Source organism: Notothenia rossii (assembly GCF_949606895.1).
Source record: "Notothenia rossii genome assembly, chromosome: 2".
In the NCBI taxonomy this organism is placed as follows: domain Eukaryota; kingdom Metazoa; phylum Chordata; class Actinopteri; order Perciformes; family Nototheniidae; genus Notothenia; species Notothenia rossii.
In genome coordinates, this window is record NC_136904.1 from 94,330,922 (window position 1) to 94,346,300 (window position 15,379).

Below are 15,379 nucleotides of genomic sequence, written 5' to 3' on the forward strand. Positions count from 1 at the left end.
GATTGTTTCCATTGCGTTGTGAATCTCATGGTATTTGTCATTAACTAAGAATTGTACTTAATTATATTTCAAAGAAAAGATTATATGACATACAGTAACGTTAAGGGAAAGTAAAAAGAGATTTACTGAGTATATGAAGTACATTAAGGGAAAGGCTTTATTCAAAGGAAATATAAAAAGGTGGATTTTTCCACTTAGTATAAAGACATAGGAAGAGGAGAATTTGTTAAACATTAAATAACAAACTCACTGGAGGAAATATATGTAGTCATGTTATTTAGGAGTTGTTCTCATATAAAGTTACTCTCAGTTGGTGGTTGTTTAAAGTAGATAGGAAACTGAAAACGCAAACAATTCACCACAATTGTATTTTTTGTAAGTTTATGAAGAAAGAGTAGTAAGTGATAAACAGGAAGGGTTTATAAGTTTGTCAGTCAGAAGGAATGTGTTCATGACAGAGGTGCTGCACGATGCTAAAAGCCCTCTCACACTGTTGGACAACACAAAGAGGTGATTGATGAGAGAAGCTTGTAGACAGGAGCAGCTGCAGGGCGCAGTGAGGACAGAGAGAGACAGGAGAAGTGTTAGAAATTAAAATCAATGTTTTAATGGGGAAATGTAGTTTAAACATGCCGTCAGTTTTAATGCAGTTTTACACTGAAAAAACAGAAATTCTTGTGCACAAGCAGTTAAGCTTTATTCTGAAACTCTTTCTTTTTTTTTTTTTTCACTTAACTTTTTATTGACATTTTAATAATCATACAAAACCACATATAGTTCAGTATACACTTGAATTAGAAACCCATTGAAGAAGAAAAAAGAAAATACAAATAATAATAAAAACAAGCAAACAGTGACATGGAAGCTTTCTATCCTATTTTAATGCAACATCATGGTCTGGTTCCAATTCTCAATTTGTGGTGTCGTTCATTTTTCTTTTATATTCAACCCATTTTTCCCATTTGGACTCAAATTTCCCTTCCTGGACCCTCAATGTGTGTGTGAATCTCTCCATATCAAATATTTCCTGTACTACTCCCAGCCATTGCTCCTTTGTAGGTGGATCTGCTTTGTACCATGCTCTGGTAATTGTTTTCTTGCTTGCAGCCAGCAGCACCTTAATCAGGTATCTGTCCCCACCCTGTGTGTTTTCCTGCACCAGATTCCCCAAGTATAACATCAGGCCGGTCTTAGGAACCTCATAACCTAATATCCCCTTCAATACTCCCCATACTTCCTCCCAGTATCCCTTCATCTTTTGGCATTTAAAAAAAATGTGTGTGTGGTCTGCCCCCACCTCGCCGCATTGCCTCCAACATGCGTTGTGTTCCGGGGCATACCTCCCTTTTATCTTTGGGGTTATGAAGTATCTGATTATGTTTTTCCACCCAAATTCCCTCCATACCCTTGACCCAGTAGTTGAATGCTGCACTCTACATACATTATACCATTCTTCCTCTGTCATATCAATCCCGAGTTCTTTCTCCCACTTTTCTTTTATATATAGAGTTGAATTCCCCCTACTCTCCAACAGAGCTTGATATAGAGCTGAAATCACCCTGCCTTTCTTCCCTTCATATGCTTCAATCATTACCTTAATTACCCCATTTTGTTTAGTGTTTTTATCCATTTTTATTTCTTTTATATAATAGTCTCTCACCTGTAAGTATCTAAAATGGTCACCCCTTTCCAGATCGAACTTATCTCTTAGATATTGAAAACTCTGCATTTTCCCTTTTTCCACCATCCTACATATTGCTGTGATGCCCCCTCGGGCCCATCGTTTAAAACCTGCATCTTCTTTTCCCGGCTGGAATTTATTATCATTTGTTATCCATCTCAAAAACTTTGTCTGTTTTCCTATTTTGTATCTCTTTATTACCGTGTTCCAAGTGTTTAAAGTGAATTTTGTGATTGGGTCTAATACGTTTTCCTGTGTCCTCCTGAATAATTCTTTATCCCCGAGTAGTCTTTGAATCTGGTAGTTTTCCCCATTTGTTTCGATGTCCTTCCATTTAGCTACGTAGTCCATATTACACCAGCATGCCACTGTTCTGATTTGTGCTGCATAATAATAATCCTGGAAACTCGGCACTGCCAATCCTCCTCTCCCTTTGGATAGCTGCAGTGTCGCAAGCCTAATCCTGGGCCTTTCCCCCCCAAATAAACCTCGAAATCCATTTATCCCATTCCATAAATTGACTTTGTGGAATAGATATAGGTAGTGATTGGTAAAGGTACAGTAGCCTAGGCAGTATATTCATTTTAACTATTTCAATCCTTGAACTAAGGTCTAAGGTCTGTATTGTCCACCTACATAAATCCCTCTTGATATTCTGATTGATCTGTGTATAATTTGCATTGTATAATTTGTCTAACCCTTTTGTGATGTTAACCCCTAAATATTTAATTGTATCCATGTTCCATCTAATTCTGTATTTGTCTTTGATCTCTGGTGTTGGTGTGTAGTTTAGTGCTAAAATCTGTGTCTTTGTCACGTTTAGTTTGTACCCTGAGTATTGTCCATATTCCACCAGTAAATCCATCAGCATCGGGAAGCCCACGTCTGGTTGCCCCATGTATGCTATCAAGTCGTCCGCAAATAGTCCCAATTTGTGTTCTAAACCTCCTGCCTCAACCCCCTTTATATTCTGGTTCTGCCTAATTGCTTGGGCCAATGGTTCGATGAAGATATCAAAAAGTGTTGGGGAGAGACAGCAGCCCTGTCTTGTCGACCTCTCTAATTTAATCCGATCCGTCAGACTACCGTTCACTTTCACTCTAGCTGTTGGTTCATGATACAATGATTTTATACATTTGATTGACTTTTCATTAAATCCAAACTTTTCTAAGACATTATACAAATAGACCCAGTTCACACTATCAAAAGCTTTTTCTGCATCTATACTCACTAAAATTGCACTGTCTCCCCTCCTTTGGGCCTCCTCCACTATATGAATTGTTTTCCTTATATTATCTTGTGTCTGTCTCCCTCTAATAAAACCAGTCTGGTCCTCATCTATAATGTCGGGCATGAATGTCTCAAATCTTTTCGAAATGATGGACGTATACATCTTGTAGTCTACATTAAGTATGGATATTGGTCTAAAGCTACTACATAATTCTTTATCCTTGCCTTCCTTGGGAATTGTAGTAATGATAGCCTCTTTCCATGACGGGGGAGTTTTGTTCTCTTTCATAGTATATTTAAATGATGCCAACAGTAAGGGGCTTCATTCCGATTTGAATATCTTATAAAATTCGGATGGCAGCCCGTCGCTGCCTGGTGACTTACTATTTTTCATTCTACTAATTGCATCCCCCATCTCTTTTTCTGTAATATCTGAGTTCAATAACCTATTCTGTTCTTCTCCTATCGATGGTAGTTCCAGCCCCTCTAAAAATGCCTTCATACTCTCTTCCCCTGCTGCAGTTGGTTGTGCGTATAGTGTCCTATAATAATCCTCAAATGCTCTCTCTATTTCCTCCAGCTCTCTAAGTAACTCATTGGTTTTAGGATTCCTAATCTTATGTATAGTGTTTAATGTTTGTTGTGCCCTTATCTTTCTAGCCAATAATTTATTTGCTTTGGGCCCCCCTTCATAATATGCCTGCTTTACAAACCTAGCTTTCTTCTCCACCTCTATTAATAATATATTTTCTATCTTCCCTCTAATGTCCTTAACCTTCCTAAGTGTCTCTGGGTCATTTGTATTTTTATGTTGCCTCTCTAATTCTTTTAGTTGCCCAGTTAAATTTTGATAGAGTTCCAGTCTGGTTCTTTTAAGGTGTGCTATTAGTTTCCCCCTTAATACTGCCTTTAGTGCATCCCACAGAATAGTTGGGTCTACTTCCCCGTTATCATTTTCCTCCTTATATCTGATTATCTCTCTCTTTATTTCTTCCACTAACCCCTTATTGTTTAGTAGACCCACATTCAATCTCCAGACAGTGTTCTTCCTCCTACCATTTAGATTCAATGTTAGATATACAGGACTGTCTCAGAAAATTAGAATATTGTGATAAAGTTCTTTATTTTCTGTAATGCAATTAAAAAAACAAAAATGTCATACATTCTGGATTCATTACAAATCAACTGAAATATTGCAAGCCTTTTATTATTGTAATATTGCTGATTATGGCATACAGCTTAAGAAAACTCAAATATCCTATCTCTAAATATTAGAATATCATGAAAAAGTATACTAGTAGGGTGTTCAACGAATCACTTGAATCGTCTAATTAACTCGAAACACCTGCAAGGGTTTCCTGAGCCTTGAAAAACACTCAGCTTGGTTCAGTAAACTAAATCACAAGTATGGGGAAGACTGCTGATCTGACTGCTGTCCAGAGGACCGTCATTGACACCCTCCATCAGGAGGGTAAGACACAAAAAGACATTTCTCAAAGAGCAAGCTGTTCACAGAGTGCAGTTTCAAAGCACATCCACAAAAAGTCTGTTGGAAGGGGGAAATGTGGCAGGAAACGCTGCACAACCAAGAGAGATGACCGCAGCCTTAACAGCATTGTGAAGAAGAGTCGCTTCCAGAATTTGGGGGAGCTTCAAAGACAGTGGACTGAAGCTGGAGTCCAGGTATCAAAAGTCACTGTTCACAGACGTGTCCGGGAAATGGGCTACAATAGCCGTATTCCCATGGTCAAGCCACTTCTGAACTCAACACAACGGAAGAGGCGTCTGACTTGGGCTAAGGAAAAGAAGCACTGGACAGCTGCACAGTGGTCCAAAGTCCTCTTTTCAGACGAAAGCAAGTTTTGTATTTCATTTGGAAGTCAAGGCGCCAGAGTCTGGAGAAAGGCTGGAGAGGAGCAAAATCCAAGTTGCTTGAAATCCAGTGTGAAGTTCCCACAGTCAGCGATGGTTTGGGGAGCCATGTCAGCTGCTGGTGTTGGTCCACTGTGTTTCATCAAGCCCAGAGTAAATGCAGCTGTGTACCAAGAGATTTTAGAGCACTACATGCTTCCGTCTGCTGAAAAGCTCTATGGAGATGAGGAATTCATTTTCCAGCATGATCTGGCACCTGCCCACAGTGCCAAAACCACCAGTAACTGGTGTACTGACCATGGCATTACTGTCCTCGATTGGCCTGCAAATTCCCCTGACCTGAACCCCATAGAGAATATGTGGGGTATTGTGAAGAAGAAGCTGAAAGACACCAGACCCAACAATGCTAATGAGCTAAAGGCCGCTATTGAAGCATCCTGGGCATCCATAACACCTCAGCAATGCCACAGGCTGATTGCCTCCATGCCACGCCGCATTGATGCAGTAATCCGTGCAAAAGGATTCCCAACCAAGTACTGAGTGCATTAATGGACATTTTCAAATGTTTGATTGTGTTTTGCTGTTATAAATCTTTTTTTTTTACTTGGTCTGAGGAACTATTCTAATTTTTTGAGATAGGATTTTTGAGTTTTCTTAAGCTGTATGCCATAATCAGCAATATTAAAATAATAAAAGGCTTGCAATATTTCAGTTGATTTGTAATGAATCCAGAATGTATGACATTTTTGTTTTTTTAAATTGCATTACAGAAAATAAAGAACTTTATCACAATATTCTAATTTTCTGAGACAGTCCTGTATTGCTCTATGGCAGTGGTTCTCAAAGTGGGGGGCGCGCCACCCCTGGGGGGCGCAGAGGCATGCCAGGGGGGGCGCGAGAGACCAGGAGGAAAAATGGTTAAAAAAAAAAAAAAATCATAATTTGACAAATTATTGATTCAAAAATAATATGATGCAGTACAGTACTATTACGTGTTGAGAAATGTATCCATAGATCTTTTAATTGTGCTCTCAAAGTGCACCAGATTCATGCATTTAACTTCAATATTTAAAAATAAATCTTCCCGGGGGGGAGCTTGCCCCCGGACCCCCCTATGTGAGGTCCTATAAAAATAGCACTTTACCCCTGCTTACACCTATATGCCGTGAGCTGATTATCGAGCCTTCATTGTAACAGTAAAAAATTCCACTGTAGCGACCGGTACATTAATGGGAAACCCTAAATGTTTGAGCACCCTCTATGAAACGTCAAGCTACCCCACAGCACCCCCAAAAGAAATCTCTGGCCGCCACTGAGCCGAACTATTTGTGTTGGGGGGGCCCACATTTTTTTTTTCTCCAAAGGGGGGGCCTGACAGAAAAAGTTTGAGAACCACTGCACTATGGTCAGACAGGTCTGTAACACCTATTCTACAGTCTTCTACCCTATATTTATCTCCCTTTGACATAAAAAAGTAATCTATCCTAGAGTAGACTGAGTGTGGGTTTGAGTAGTGTGTGTAGTCTCTATCTAGTGTGTGTATATCTCTCCATATATCTGTGATTCCTAGTTCCCTCAGTTGTATGTTCATGTATCTGACAATGTGCGTCCTAGCCTTCCTTGTACTTGTTGTATCCAAATCATAGTTTAGTACCACATTGAAGTCCCCCCCGCAAATCAGGATTCCTTCCATTTCCACAGCTATGATATCAAACAATTCCTTAAAAAAAGTCTTATCGCTGTCCGGTGGGGCGTAAACATTAATTAGTGTAACCATTTGTCCTTCCATTTTCCCCTTGATCACCACATACCTCCCCTCTCTGTCATATATTTCTTTGTTTATTTCAAATTTTACTGAGTTCCCAATTAGTGTAGCCACCCCTCTCCTACCTTGCTTAAATGAACTATAAAATGTGTTGTTATATCCATACCTTTTCAGTTTTTCATGTTCTTGTACTGATAGGTGAGTTTCTTGCAATAAGATAACCAAATTTAGAAAGGAGGAGATGCAGGTTAATACTTTCCCCCTTTTAATCGGATTGTTCAAACCATTGACATTTAACGACACCATTTTGATTCCCCTACGTTGCATTATATTTCCCTTCAAAGCATATTTTCGTTCCCTCCATGTCACAAAACACAATATATATAGTAGCAGCAACCGCTAAGCTAAACAAATACAAATTAAACATCAGAACTTGGTCTTCCAAGGTTTTCGGGGTTTTTAAAAATATCCCCCTTTCCCCCGCTGGTGGGTGGAAGGTAAGGCCTCTCCTAGTGAGAGGGCCCCCCCTAGTGGCGGAGATCTCTCCTGTGACTGATCTCCCAAGCTCACTATAATTGTCCAGCGTGTGGTTTAAACTCCGGAGCTCCCGGCCGGAGCTTTGTGAACATGTTTCATATAGTCTTTAAACCCCTGGTCTCTGTATTGGCGATGGAGGTGATTCTATGTTTCTAGTGAATTAGCACTTCTTTAAATTAGTCCGAATCAAATCGTAAAATGTTATAGATAAATAATTCCCCAGCCTGCATACATGTCCATACACAGGGGCGGAGCTTCCTACAGGCAATATAGGCGGTTGCCTAGAGCGCCACCCAGAGGGGGGCGCCAAAAATTGCAACAAAAAAAAATATATCTTTTTTTTTTTTTTGCTTGGCGCAGTTTTGGCGCCCCCCCTCTATATCTGCAACCATTATTCTTACATAAAAAAAAAATTCTAACATAAGGGAAAATGAGCCAAAAATCTAAAACGGTCGGTCGGAGAGCCTCGGCTTTAGGTGTTCACAGTCAGAACATGCTAGAGCGCTGTGCATTGATGGGTATCGGTCAAGTGTTTATCAAATTGAGCGTTGAGGAAAGAAAGACTAACGTTAGAGAACTATGAAGAGGCAAAAGCCATCTGGGGCGCAGTATAAAAACAGAAGAAAAGAAGAAGAAGAGAAACGTGCCAAGGTGAAAGGTATGCAATTTTGATTGTATTGTCAACATTAGCGAATGGATCATGTAATCTTGCTAGTTAGCCAAGCCAACGTTAGCTAGCCAGCGTTTGTTATTGCCATTCAGTCGAAACTGTCATAAGGCTATTTTCTTTGTGTCATGAAATAGAAATATTAGTAATAAAAACAATGTTAGTTTTGGTGTAGCGAGCTAGCCAGTGTGGTGGAATGTTAGTTAGTTGGTAACGTTAGCTAACGTTAAGTTTACCTCAGAAAGCACATTGACTATCCGAGTCAAACATTTGCCAAATTCAACCCTGTCATAATGTGCGCTAACGTTAGCTAACTAGCTCAGTGGTTCTCAACTCCAGTCCTGTTGAATGTTTTCGTTCCAACCCAGAACTAACACACCTGATTCAACTGTTCTAATAAGATAGGCATAGCTCTTGATTAGTTGAATCAGACCTGTCAGGCTGTCCTAATGCTTACTAACTAAATAATAGCTACATTTAACAAATGGAAATGATTCAATGTTGATAATACACATTTTGTTATATCATTTTAGATTCACTTTTAAAATATCTGGGACCATCTGCTGCATCAGTTGACAAGGAACCGCCATGCACCTCAGCTGTGCCGGCTTCCTCAGGTGAGTGCAATGTGTCAATAGATGTTCCTGATGATAAATAATTTAATGTGAAATCCAGTCAATATATTTGCTCTTGTGTGTTCTTTCTATATTTATAGACCTAGAACCACATGAAGGAACGTCAGAACAGCAAGCTGCTCATCCTGATGAGATGACCACTGATTCCACCCTGCCACTGACCACTGTGTCTGTTTGTTCTGGTGAGTACAATATGTCAATAGATGTTCCTGATGTGATGATAAATAATTGAATGTAAAAATGACTGTCGTGCCATTTCTAATCCAGCCAATATATTTGCTCTTGTGTGTTCTCTATATATGTATAGGCCCAGAACCACTGCAAGGAACGTCAGAACAGCCTGCTGCATCTCATCCTGATTGCACCACAGATTCCACCCATACACTCTTCTCAGGTGTGTGCCTTATGAATGTAAAGATGTTTAGCTATAAACCTAATTGTCCTCATGCTTTCAAATAATTGCTTTCTGTTTTTATTTACATTTTAAACACTGTCCCAACCTTTTTGGAATTGGGGTTGTGTGTGTGTGTGTGTGTGTGTGTGTGTGTGTGTGTGTGTGTGTGTGTGTGTGTGTGTGTGTGTGAAGATATTGTGAATATGAGGTGAGAAAATGTGCTTCACATGCCCTCCAGATGCAGCAAAGACAGACGATCCACTACCAACCGATCCTGCTGACTGCCCTTCACATCTCACAGACACAATGAGGACAGAGTTTGTTCGGAGAGGACCATATCAGATAACACCTGATTTCATTTTCCCAAGGAGAGATGATGGGAGAAGTTGCCACCACCAGTACTTCAGCAGGACCTTAGTAAATGGAGAAAGGATCAAAAGAAGTTGGGTGACATATTCAAAAAAGAAGAACAGTCTTTTTTGTTTTTGTTGTCAACTTTTATCTCCAAAACAAATTAATTTAACAAATGCAGGACTGTCGGATTGGAAAAATGCAAGTGCTGCTTTGACCAGCCATGAAAATAGTCCGGAACACCTGAACAATTTGGCGTCATGGAAAGAATTGGCAGTTCGATTAAAACAAGGTACAACAATAGACAAACAAGAGCAGGCCCTCCTTGAGGCAGAGAAGAGTCGGTGGAGAGCAGTGCTGACACGACTGGTTGCTATTGTACAGTCTCTGGCAGGGCGAAATATGGCATTGAGAGGAAAGACAGAAATACTCTCCTTCAAATGGAAACTTTTTGAAAGAGGTTGAGCTTTTGGCGCAGTTTGACCCAGTGATGAAAGACCACATCCACAAGATTAAAAGTCAAACATCCCACCACAGCTACTTGGGCAAAACCATTCAGAATGAGTTGATTGAATGCATCAGTGGAAAGATTCTATCAACAATAGTGCAAGAAATAAAGAAATGCAAGTACTTTTCCCTCATTTTAGATTGCACCCCGGATGTTAGCCACACTGAACAGCTGTCAGTAGTCATCAGAATTGTGACACTGGAAGAAGACCCCCAGATTAAAGAGCACTTCATGGGATTCCTAGTAGCAGAGGAGTCCACTGGTGAAAGTTTGTCCGCCCTGATTTTGAAGAGGCTGGAGGAGTTGCAGATTGCCTTTGATGAGTGCAGAGGACAGTCATATGACAACGGCGCAAATATGAGAGGGAAGAACAAGGGAGTACAGGCCAGGCTACTGCAGTTGAACCCAAGAGCTTTGTTTGTGCCTTGTGGGGCACATACACTCAATTTGGTCATTGCTGATGCTGCCAAAAGCTCCAAAGATGCCATATCATTTTTTGGCATTGTGCAGAAGCTATACTGCCTGTTTTCTGCCTCTACACAGAGATGGGCCATCCTCAAGAAACACGTCAACCTTTCACTCAAAATGTGGTCAGAAACCAGATGGGAGAGCAGAGTGAAAGCTGTGGAGCCTCTGCGATATGAAGCCGCAGCTGTGAGAGAGGCACTGCTTGAGGTGAGAAACCAGGCCAAAGACCCAATCATCAGGATTGAAGCCCAGTCTCTGGCAGAAGAAGTGGGGTCATTCCGCTTTTCACTGTGCACAGTGGTCTGGTATGACATGTTAAGTCAAATTCAGCAGGTGAGCAAAGTCCTGCAGTCCCAAACAATGCAAGTGGATGTAGCAGTAAGTCTACTGAAAAAGACTGAAAAAGCTCTCAAATCCTACAGAGCCACAGGCTTTGTGGCTGCACAAACATCAGCCAAGGACATGTGTGAAGACATGAATGTGGATGCAGTCCTTGTGCAAAAGCGGCTGAAGTCAACAAAGAGGCACTTCTCATATGAGTCTCCTGATGAGCCATTGAGGAATGCCTTGCAAAATCTGGAGGTAACGTTCTTTAACGTGGTGGTAGATGCTGCAGTGTCAGCACAAAAGGAGAGATTTACCACTCTTGAACATGTGCAAGACAAGTTTGGCATTCTGTACAACTTCCCAGACCTGCCACACCAAGAGCTGATGAAGCAAGCAGAGGCACTTGCACACACCTTAAGCCATGGAGGGCAATCTGATTTGGATGGGAAGGAGCTGGCTCAGGAGTTGGAAAATGTACCTGACTTGCCATCAAAGAGCATGACAACTCTTGAGTTGTTGAAATTCATACATACAAAGCAGCTCACCGAAATATATCCCAACTTGTGTATTGCTCTGCGGATCAGTGCAACGCTACCAGTAACAGTAGCTTCAGCCGAGAGGAGTTTTTCCAAATTAAAACTCTTGAAAACATACCTGAGGTCCACCATGGCTCAAGAACGCCTCAGTGGTCTGGCTGTAATCAGTATTAACCATGAGGTTGGTGGTCAGATTTCATATGATGATGTGATTGATGACTTTGCAGCGAGGAAGGCCAGAAGGATTGCACTGTAAATGGAAACCAGTAGGAGCTAATATGTAGGCCAACCTTGTGTGATGATAGGGAGTGGAATGTAAATAGTTCTTGAGACAAAGTGAATTTGTAATTTTTATGTATTTGTTTGTTTATTTAGCATATTATATTTTGATTATTTGACATGTATAACATATTTTACAATACATAATTTTCTTTTAAAGCAAATGTGCACGTTATTTTATTGTTTGTTATTGTTATTATTGTTTGTTAGCTAAGTTGTTTGTTTTAATTCTTTAGTGTGCACTTTACATTTCTTCTTAATTTTCTTTGAAAGCAAATTTGCACATTCTTTTATTGTTTGCTATTGATATTATTATTGTTTGTTAGCTAAGTTGTTTATTTGTTTTAATTCTTTAGTGTGCACTTTACATTTATTCTTAGCTCTTGTTCTTGCTTGTAATAAATAAAGCTGCAGTACTTTACTGTATAACTGTTAAGATGTTTTGATATTTTTTTTGGGGGGGGCGCAGTGGTGAAGCTCGCCTAGGGCACCAAATGTGCTAGGTCCGCCCCTGTCCATACAGGTTCCTTTTATAAAAACAAATAACAATCTTACTTACTCACCCACTGCAGTGTTTCAAAGTGGCACAAAATAAAAGGCTATAGCATTTATAAGTAACTTGGTTAAATCTGTTTGTGTCTGTGCTGTCTTTTTCTGATCGCCGTGGCCCGTCACCTCATCCTTCTGTCTTTTCAACGCCGTATCTTGTTCCCTCAGACTACTCATCAACACCCTCGATACGGTGCCGGTCTTCCCTCACTCCTATCTCGTTGTTGTCTCCCCGCTCTCGTCTCCGAAGTCTGGTCCACTTGCGCGCTGCCTCCAGTCTCTGCAGCAGCGTAGGTCTCTCTACTCCCGGGTCCGGCACCTGCCAGCCTCTCTGCCGCATCGCCCTTGCCGCGTCCTGAGCACTCTTATACACTATCGTTCCTTCGTTCCAGTAAACCCTCAGTGTGTCCATTGGAGATTGAAAACGAATCCCTTTATCTTTGAGAATTATCTTGAGCCCCGCATATTTCCGACGTTTAACCGCCACCTCAGAAGAATAATCGTGGTCGAATGTCACTCTCTGTCCCTTCACTTCCATCGCCGTTCTCCAGGCCGTCTTAATGACGTTCTCCTTGACCTCGAACCTCAAGAAGTTGACAATAATGGCTCTTGGGGGTTTGTCTGGTTGTGGTTTTGAAGCAGGTGCCCTGTGCGCCGTTTGAATCTCCAACTTAATATCCTCCGACATTCCCAGCTCCTTGTGAATTAACCTGTCGACGTACTCGGAGACCGAGTCTCCCTCTATTCCCTCCTTCAACCCCCAGATTCGTATATTATTTCTTCTCGACCTCCCTTCTATGTCGGACAGCTTATCTTGGAGCTTGGTTTGTTGTTCAAGAGAGGCCGTAATAATGTCCTGGACGTCGGTACTCCACTCCTCGACCCCAGCCGTATGCTCTTCAAGGATCTCCATATCCTTCTTTTGGGCCCGCATCTCCGCCTCGGCGGTCTCGAATTTTCTATTTGTTTCCTCTCTGAAGCTATCAAGCCCTTGCTTCATATCTTCTCCGTGTTTGTCCATATATTCTCTCAGTTGTCCCATTTCTTCACGTACTCCTCTTAGATTTTCTTCCATCCGGCTGCCAATTTGATCCAGTTTAGCATCCATGTTGTGCTGGGCTTTCTCGAGTTTATCCCGCATGGCATCTAAGCTAGTCTGCAGCGCCGACACCCAGCTAGGTTGCTCGTCGTTGCTAGCTTTAGCGTTAGCGGCTGACTGTGTTCCATCTGGACCTGCATCTCTCCGGGCTGTTTTTCGGCTTTCGTCTTTTTCTCCATTCCTTTCTTATTTACTAATTTGCTCATGACCTATTCTTCCAACTTCGAATCACATTTATTGGGGTTTTCGTCCTTTTTGAACTTATTTGGCCGGGAGCTCCTCTTCTTAGCTGCTTATCGCCTCATGTGTAAACCGGAAGTCCGGTTTCTCCATTCTTACCTACCCCACCTTTAACTCTTTTTAGGGTGCAGCTATATGTTTTATTTATTTCAAAGTGGGCCCATTTTAATATTTGTTTTCCTTCAAATGTTCAGAGGACTCCCCAAGTGCTGTGTTTAATTTATTTTAAAGTAGGCCTGTGTATTATTTGTAATTCTCCTTATAGGAGTTATTTGTTTCTTATTAGAGGTTAACAGTTGTATATAATGTAATAAAAAGCCTAATAAATGCAAAAAAACTGTAGTTTTTGTCTGATATAACAATAAATACAACTTTATTAGCTATCAAGCTATGAAATATATGTTTTGCGGCTCCAGACAAATAAATGTTTTGGAAAAAGGAGCAAAATGGCTCTTTTGGTCAAAAAGGTTGCAGACCCCTGCTATAAGGGCATCAATGGGAGCCCTTTTTTTAAGTAAGTAATGCGTTACTGTTCACAGTAACGCATTACTTTTTGGTGTAAGTAATCAGTAAAGTAACTGAGTTACTTTTTAAATGAAGTAACTAGTTACTGGTTTTCAGTAACTAGCACAACATTGGAAACCAAAGCCTAGTCTGCTCTTATTGGTTAGCTGGTTGGCTCTGTTGTAGATGTCCCGCCCCTTAGCCATTCACGTACAATGTGTTGGAGCGCCATGGATAACTTTGGGGTTTTGTGCGGGCCATTTACATGCACAGAAACACATAACACTTCAGGAAAGGGAAAACACCTAAAAGCACAATAGGGCCCCTTTAAGTACAGTGTAATGTAATAAACATAAGAAACAATACGGACTTCATCTCTTACAGCTTTGGTGTTTATTTCACTTAGAAATTGACTAAACCAACTTGAATAAAATATAAAAGCATGCACATTTAACTCCATTAAAAAAAAACTTGAATAAAATATAAAAGCATGCACATTTAACTCCATTAAAAAAAAACTTGAATAAAATATTAAAAGAGTCTTGAGAGACATGCTCTTCAGACGAGTGGGGGGGGCAGCTCTGATCTGCCGGCCCCTGGTCCTCCAGTGGGACCCTTTCAGGGTCTCAGGGGAGGTGTGGGTGACCCAGACCATCCCCCCCGCTGAGCTTTCCCGGATGACGCCGCTCTGGTTCCTCCGGCTGCGTCACACCAAGCGACGCCCTCTGCTGTCCACAGGGGCCACCTGTTGATGTAGAAGAGACATGAAGAAGAGGGGACGCACCTCCAGGCGCTGCAGCGCCTCGTCTGCCTTCCTCTTTAAGTGGGCCCCCTCCCCTTTCAGGGTCGCAACCTCTTGTTCCGCAGCATGGCGGCGCCTCAGCTGCCGCGCCAGCAGTTGAAAGCACCGCCACAATATCTGTAGCCCTCGGGCGTACAAAGCCTGGCGGGCCACCGCGACATCCAAGATGGAATTAAAAACCAACTTGAATAAAATATAAAAGCATGCACACCACTCCATTAATAAAAAGTCTTGAGAGACACGCTCTTAAGAGGACTGGAGGTTTCAGGGAGGGGGGGGTGCAGGGGGGCAGCTCTGACCCACCGGCCCCTGGTCCTCCAGCGGGACCCTTTCAGGGTCTGCTGAATCAGTCTGTGGGACGGCTTCGCTCTGATGGGACTCAGCGTGGGTCTTTTGGAGACGTACACGCAGAGCCCGTATCTGGAGCGGTCCACGTCTCTGCTCCACTGCAGAGTCGCTACCTGAGGAGACGAGATGCACTGTGAGAGGGAGCTTTTCTCTTCCGTCTCTCCTCACTACCTTCTGTTTGTTTTATTACCGCGCCATTTTAATTAAAGTACCCATTTGAACCTTCTCAGAGACTCCATTGGTCTCCTTATTTTAAGTTTCTCTCCTGGACGCGAGGACAAGGAATATCCTAATAGTACCAGAATGTGTATTTTATGTTAGTATTTCAAAAAATCTCCTGGGGGAGAATCCCCCCAGACCCCCCTGCATAACTGCAGCGATGTGTATGTTTTAGCTGAATACACGTTGTTTAACGCTAACTGATGCAGTCAGTCACTTCTTTAATGTTTGTTCTTTCTGATGTCAAGGTTGTAAGTGTATGCAAGGAAGTTGTGGGGCGCTGAACTGTTCCTTTGATTCATGATAGTAATTACTTATCTTTCAAATTTGAAGGAGGGTGAGCAAGCATCTTGAGGAACATTCATCAT

The 15,379-nt window shown here is 41.6% G+C and overlaps 1 protein-coding gene across 2 annotated transcripts; it reads left to right on the forward strand.

The window, feature by feature from the left end:
* Positions 1 to 7,428: 7,428 nt before the first annotated feature.
* Positions 7,429 to 10,357, forward strand: LOC307030788 (uncharacterized protein). 2 transcript variants are annotated; one of them, XM_079667438.1, is made up of 5 exons: positions 7,429 to 7,743; positions 8,286 to 8,369; positions 8,468 to 8,569; positions 8,695 to 8,781; positions 9,020 to 10,357. In XM_079667438.1, the coding sequence occupies exons 1-5, from the start codon at positions 7,665 to 7,667 to the stop codon at positions 9,595 to 9,597; spliced, it is 930 nt and encodes a 309-aa protein (XP_079523564.1). In that variant the 5' UTR covers positions 7,429 to 7,664; the 3' UTR covers positions 9,598 to 10,357. The 2 variants fall into 2 exon arrangements, with proteins under 2 accessions (XP_079523564.1, XP_079523565.1); XM_079667439.1 differs by lacking the exon at positions 9,020 to 10,357 and having other exon boundaries at positions 8,695 to 8,862.
* Positions 10,358 to 15,379: the final 5,022 nt, after the last annotated feature.

Coding starts and splice junctions, on each gene's coding strand:
- LOC307030788 (XM_079667438.1), top strand. CDS start 7,665: ATGAAGAGGCAAAAGCCATCTGGGGCGCAGTATAAAAACAGAAGAAAA. Junction 8,370..8,467: donor AGCTGTGCCGGCTTCCTCAG/GTGAGTGCAATG, acceptor CTATATTTATAG/ACCTAGAACCACATGAAGGA. Junction 8,782..9,019: donor CACCCATACACTCTTCTCAG/GTGTGTGCCTTA, acceptor CATGCCCTCCAG/ATGCAGCAAAGACAGACGAT.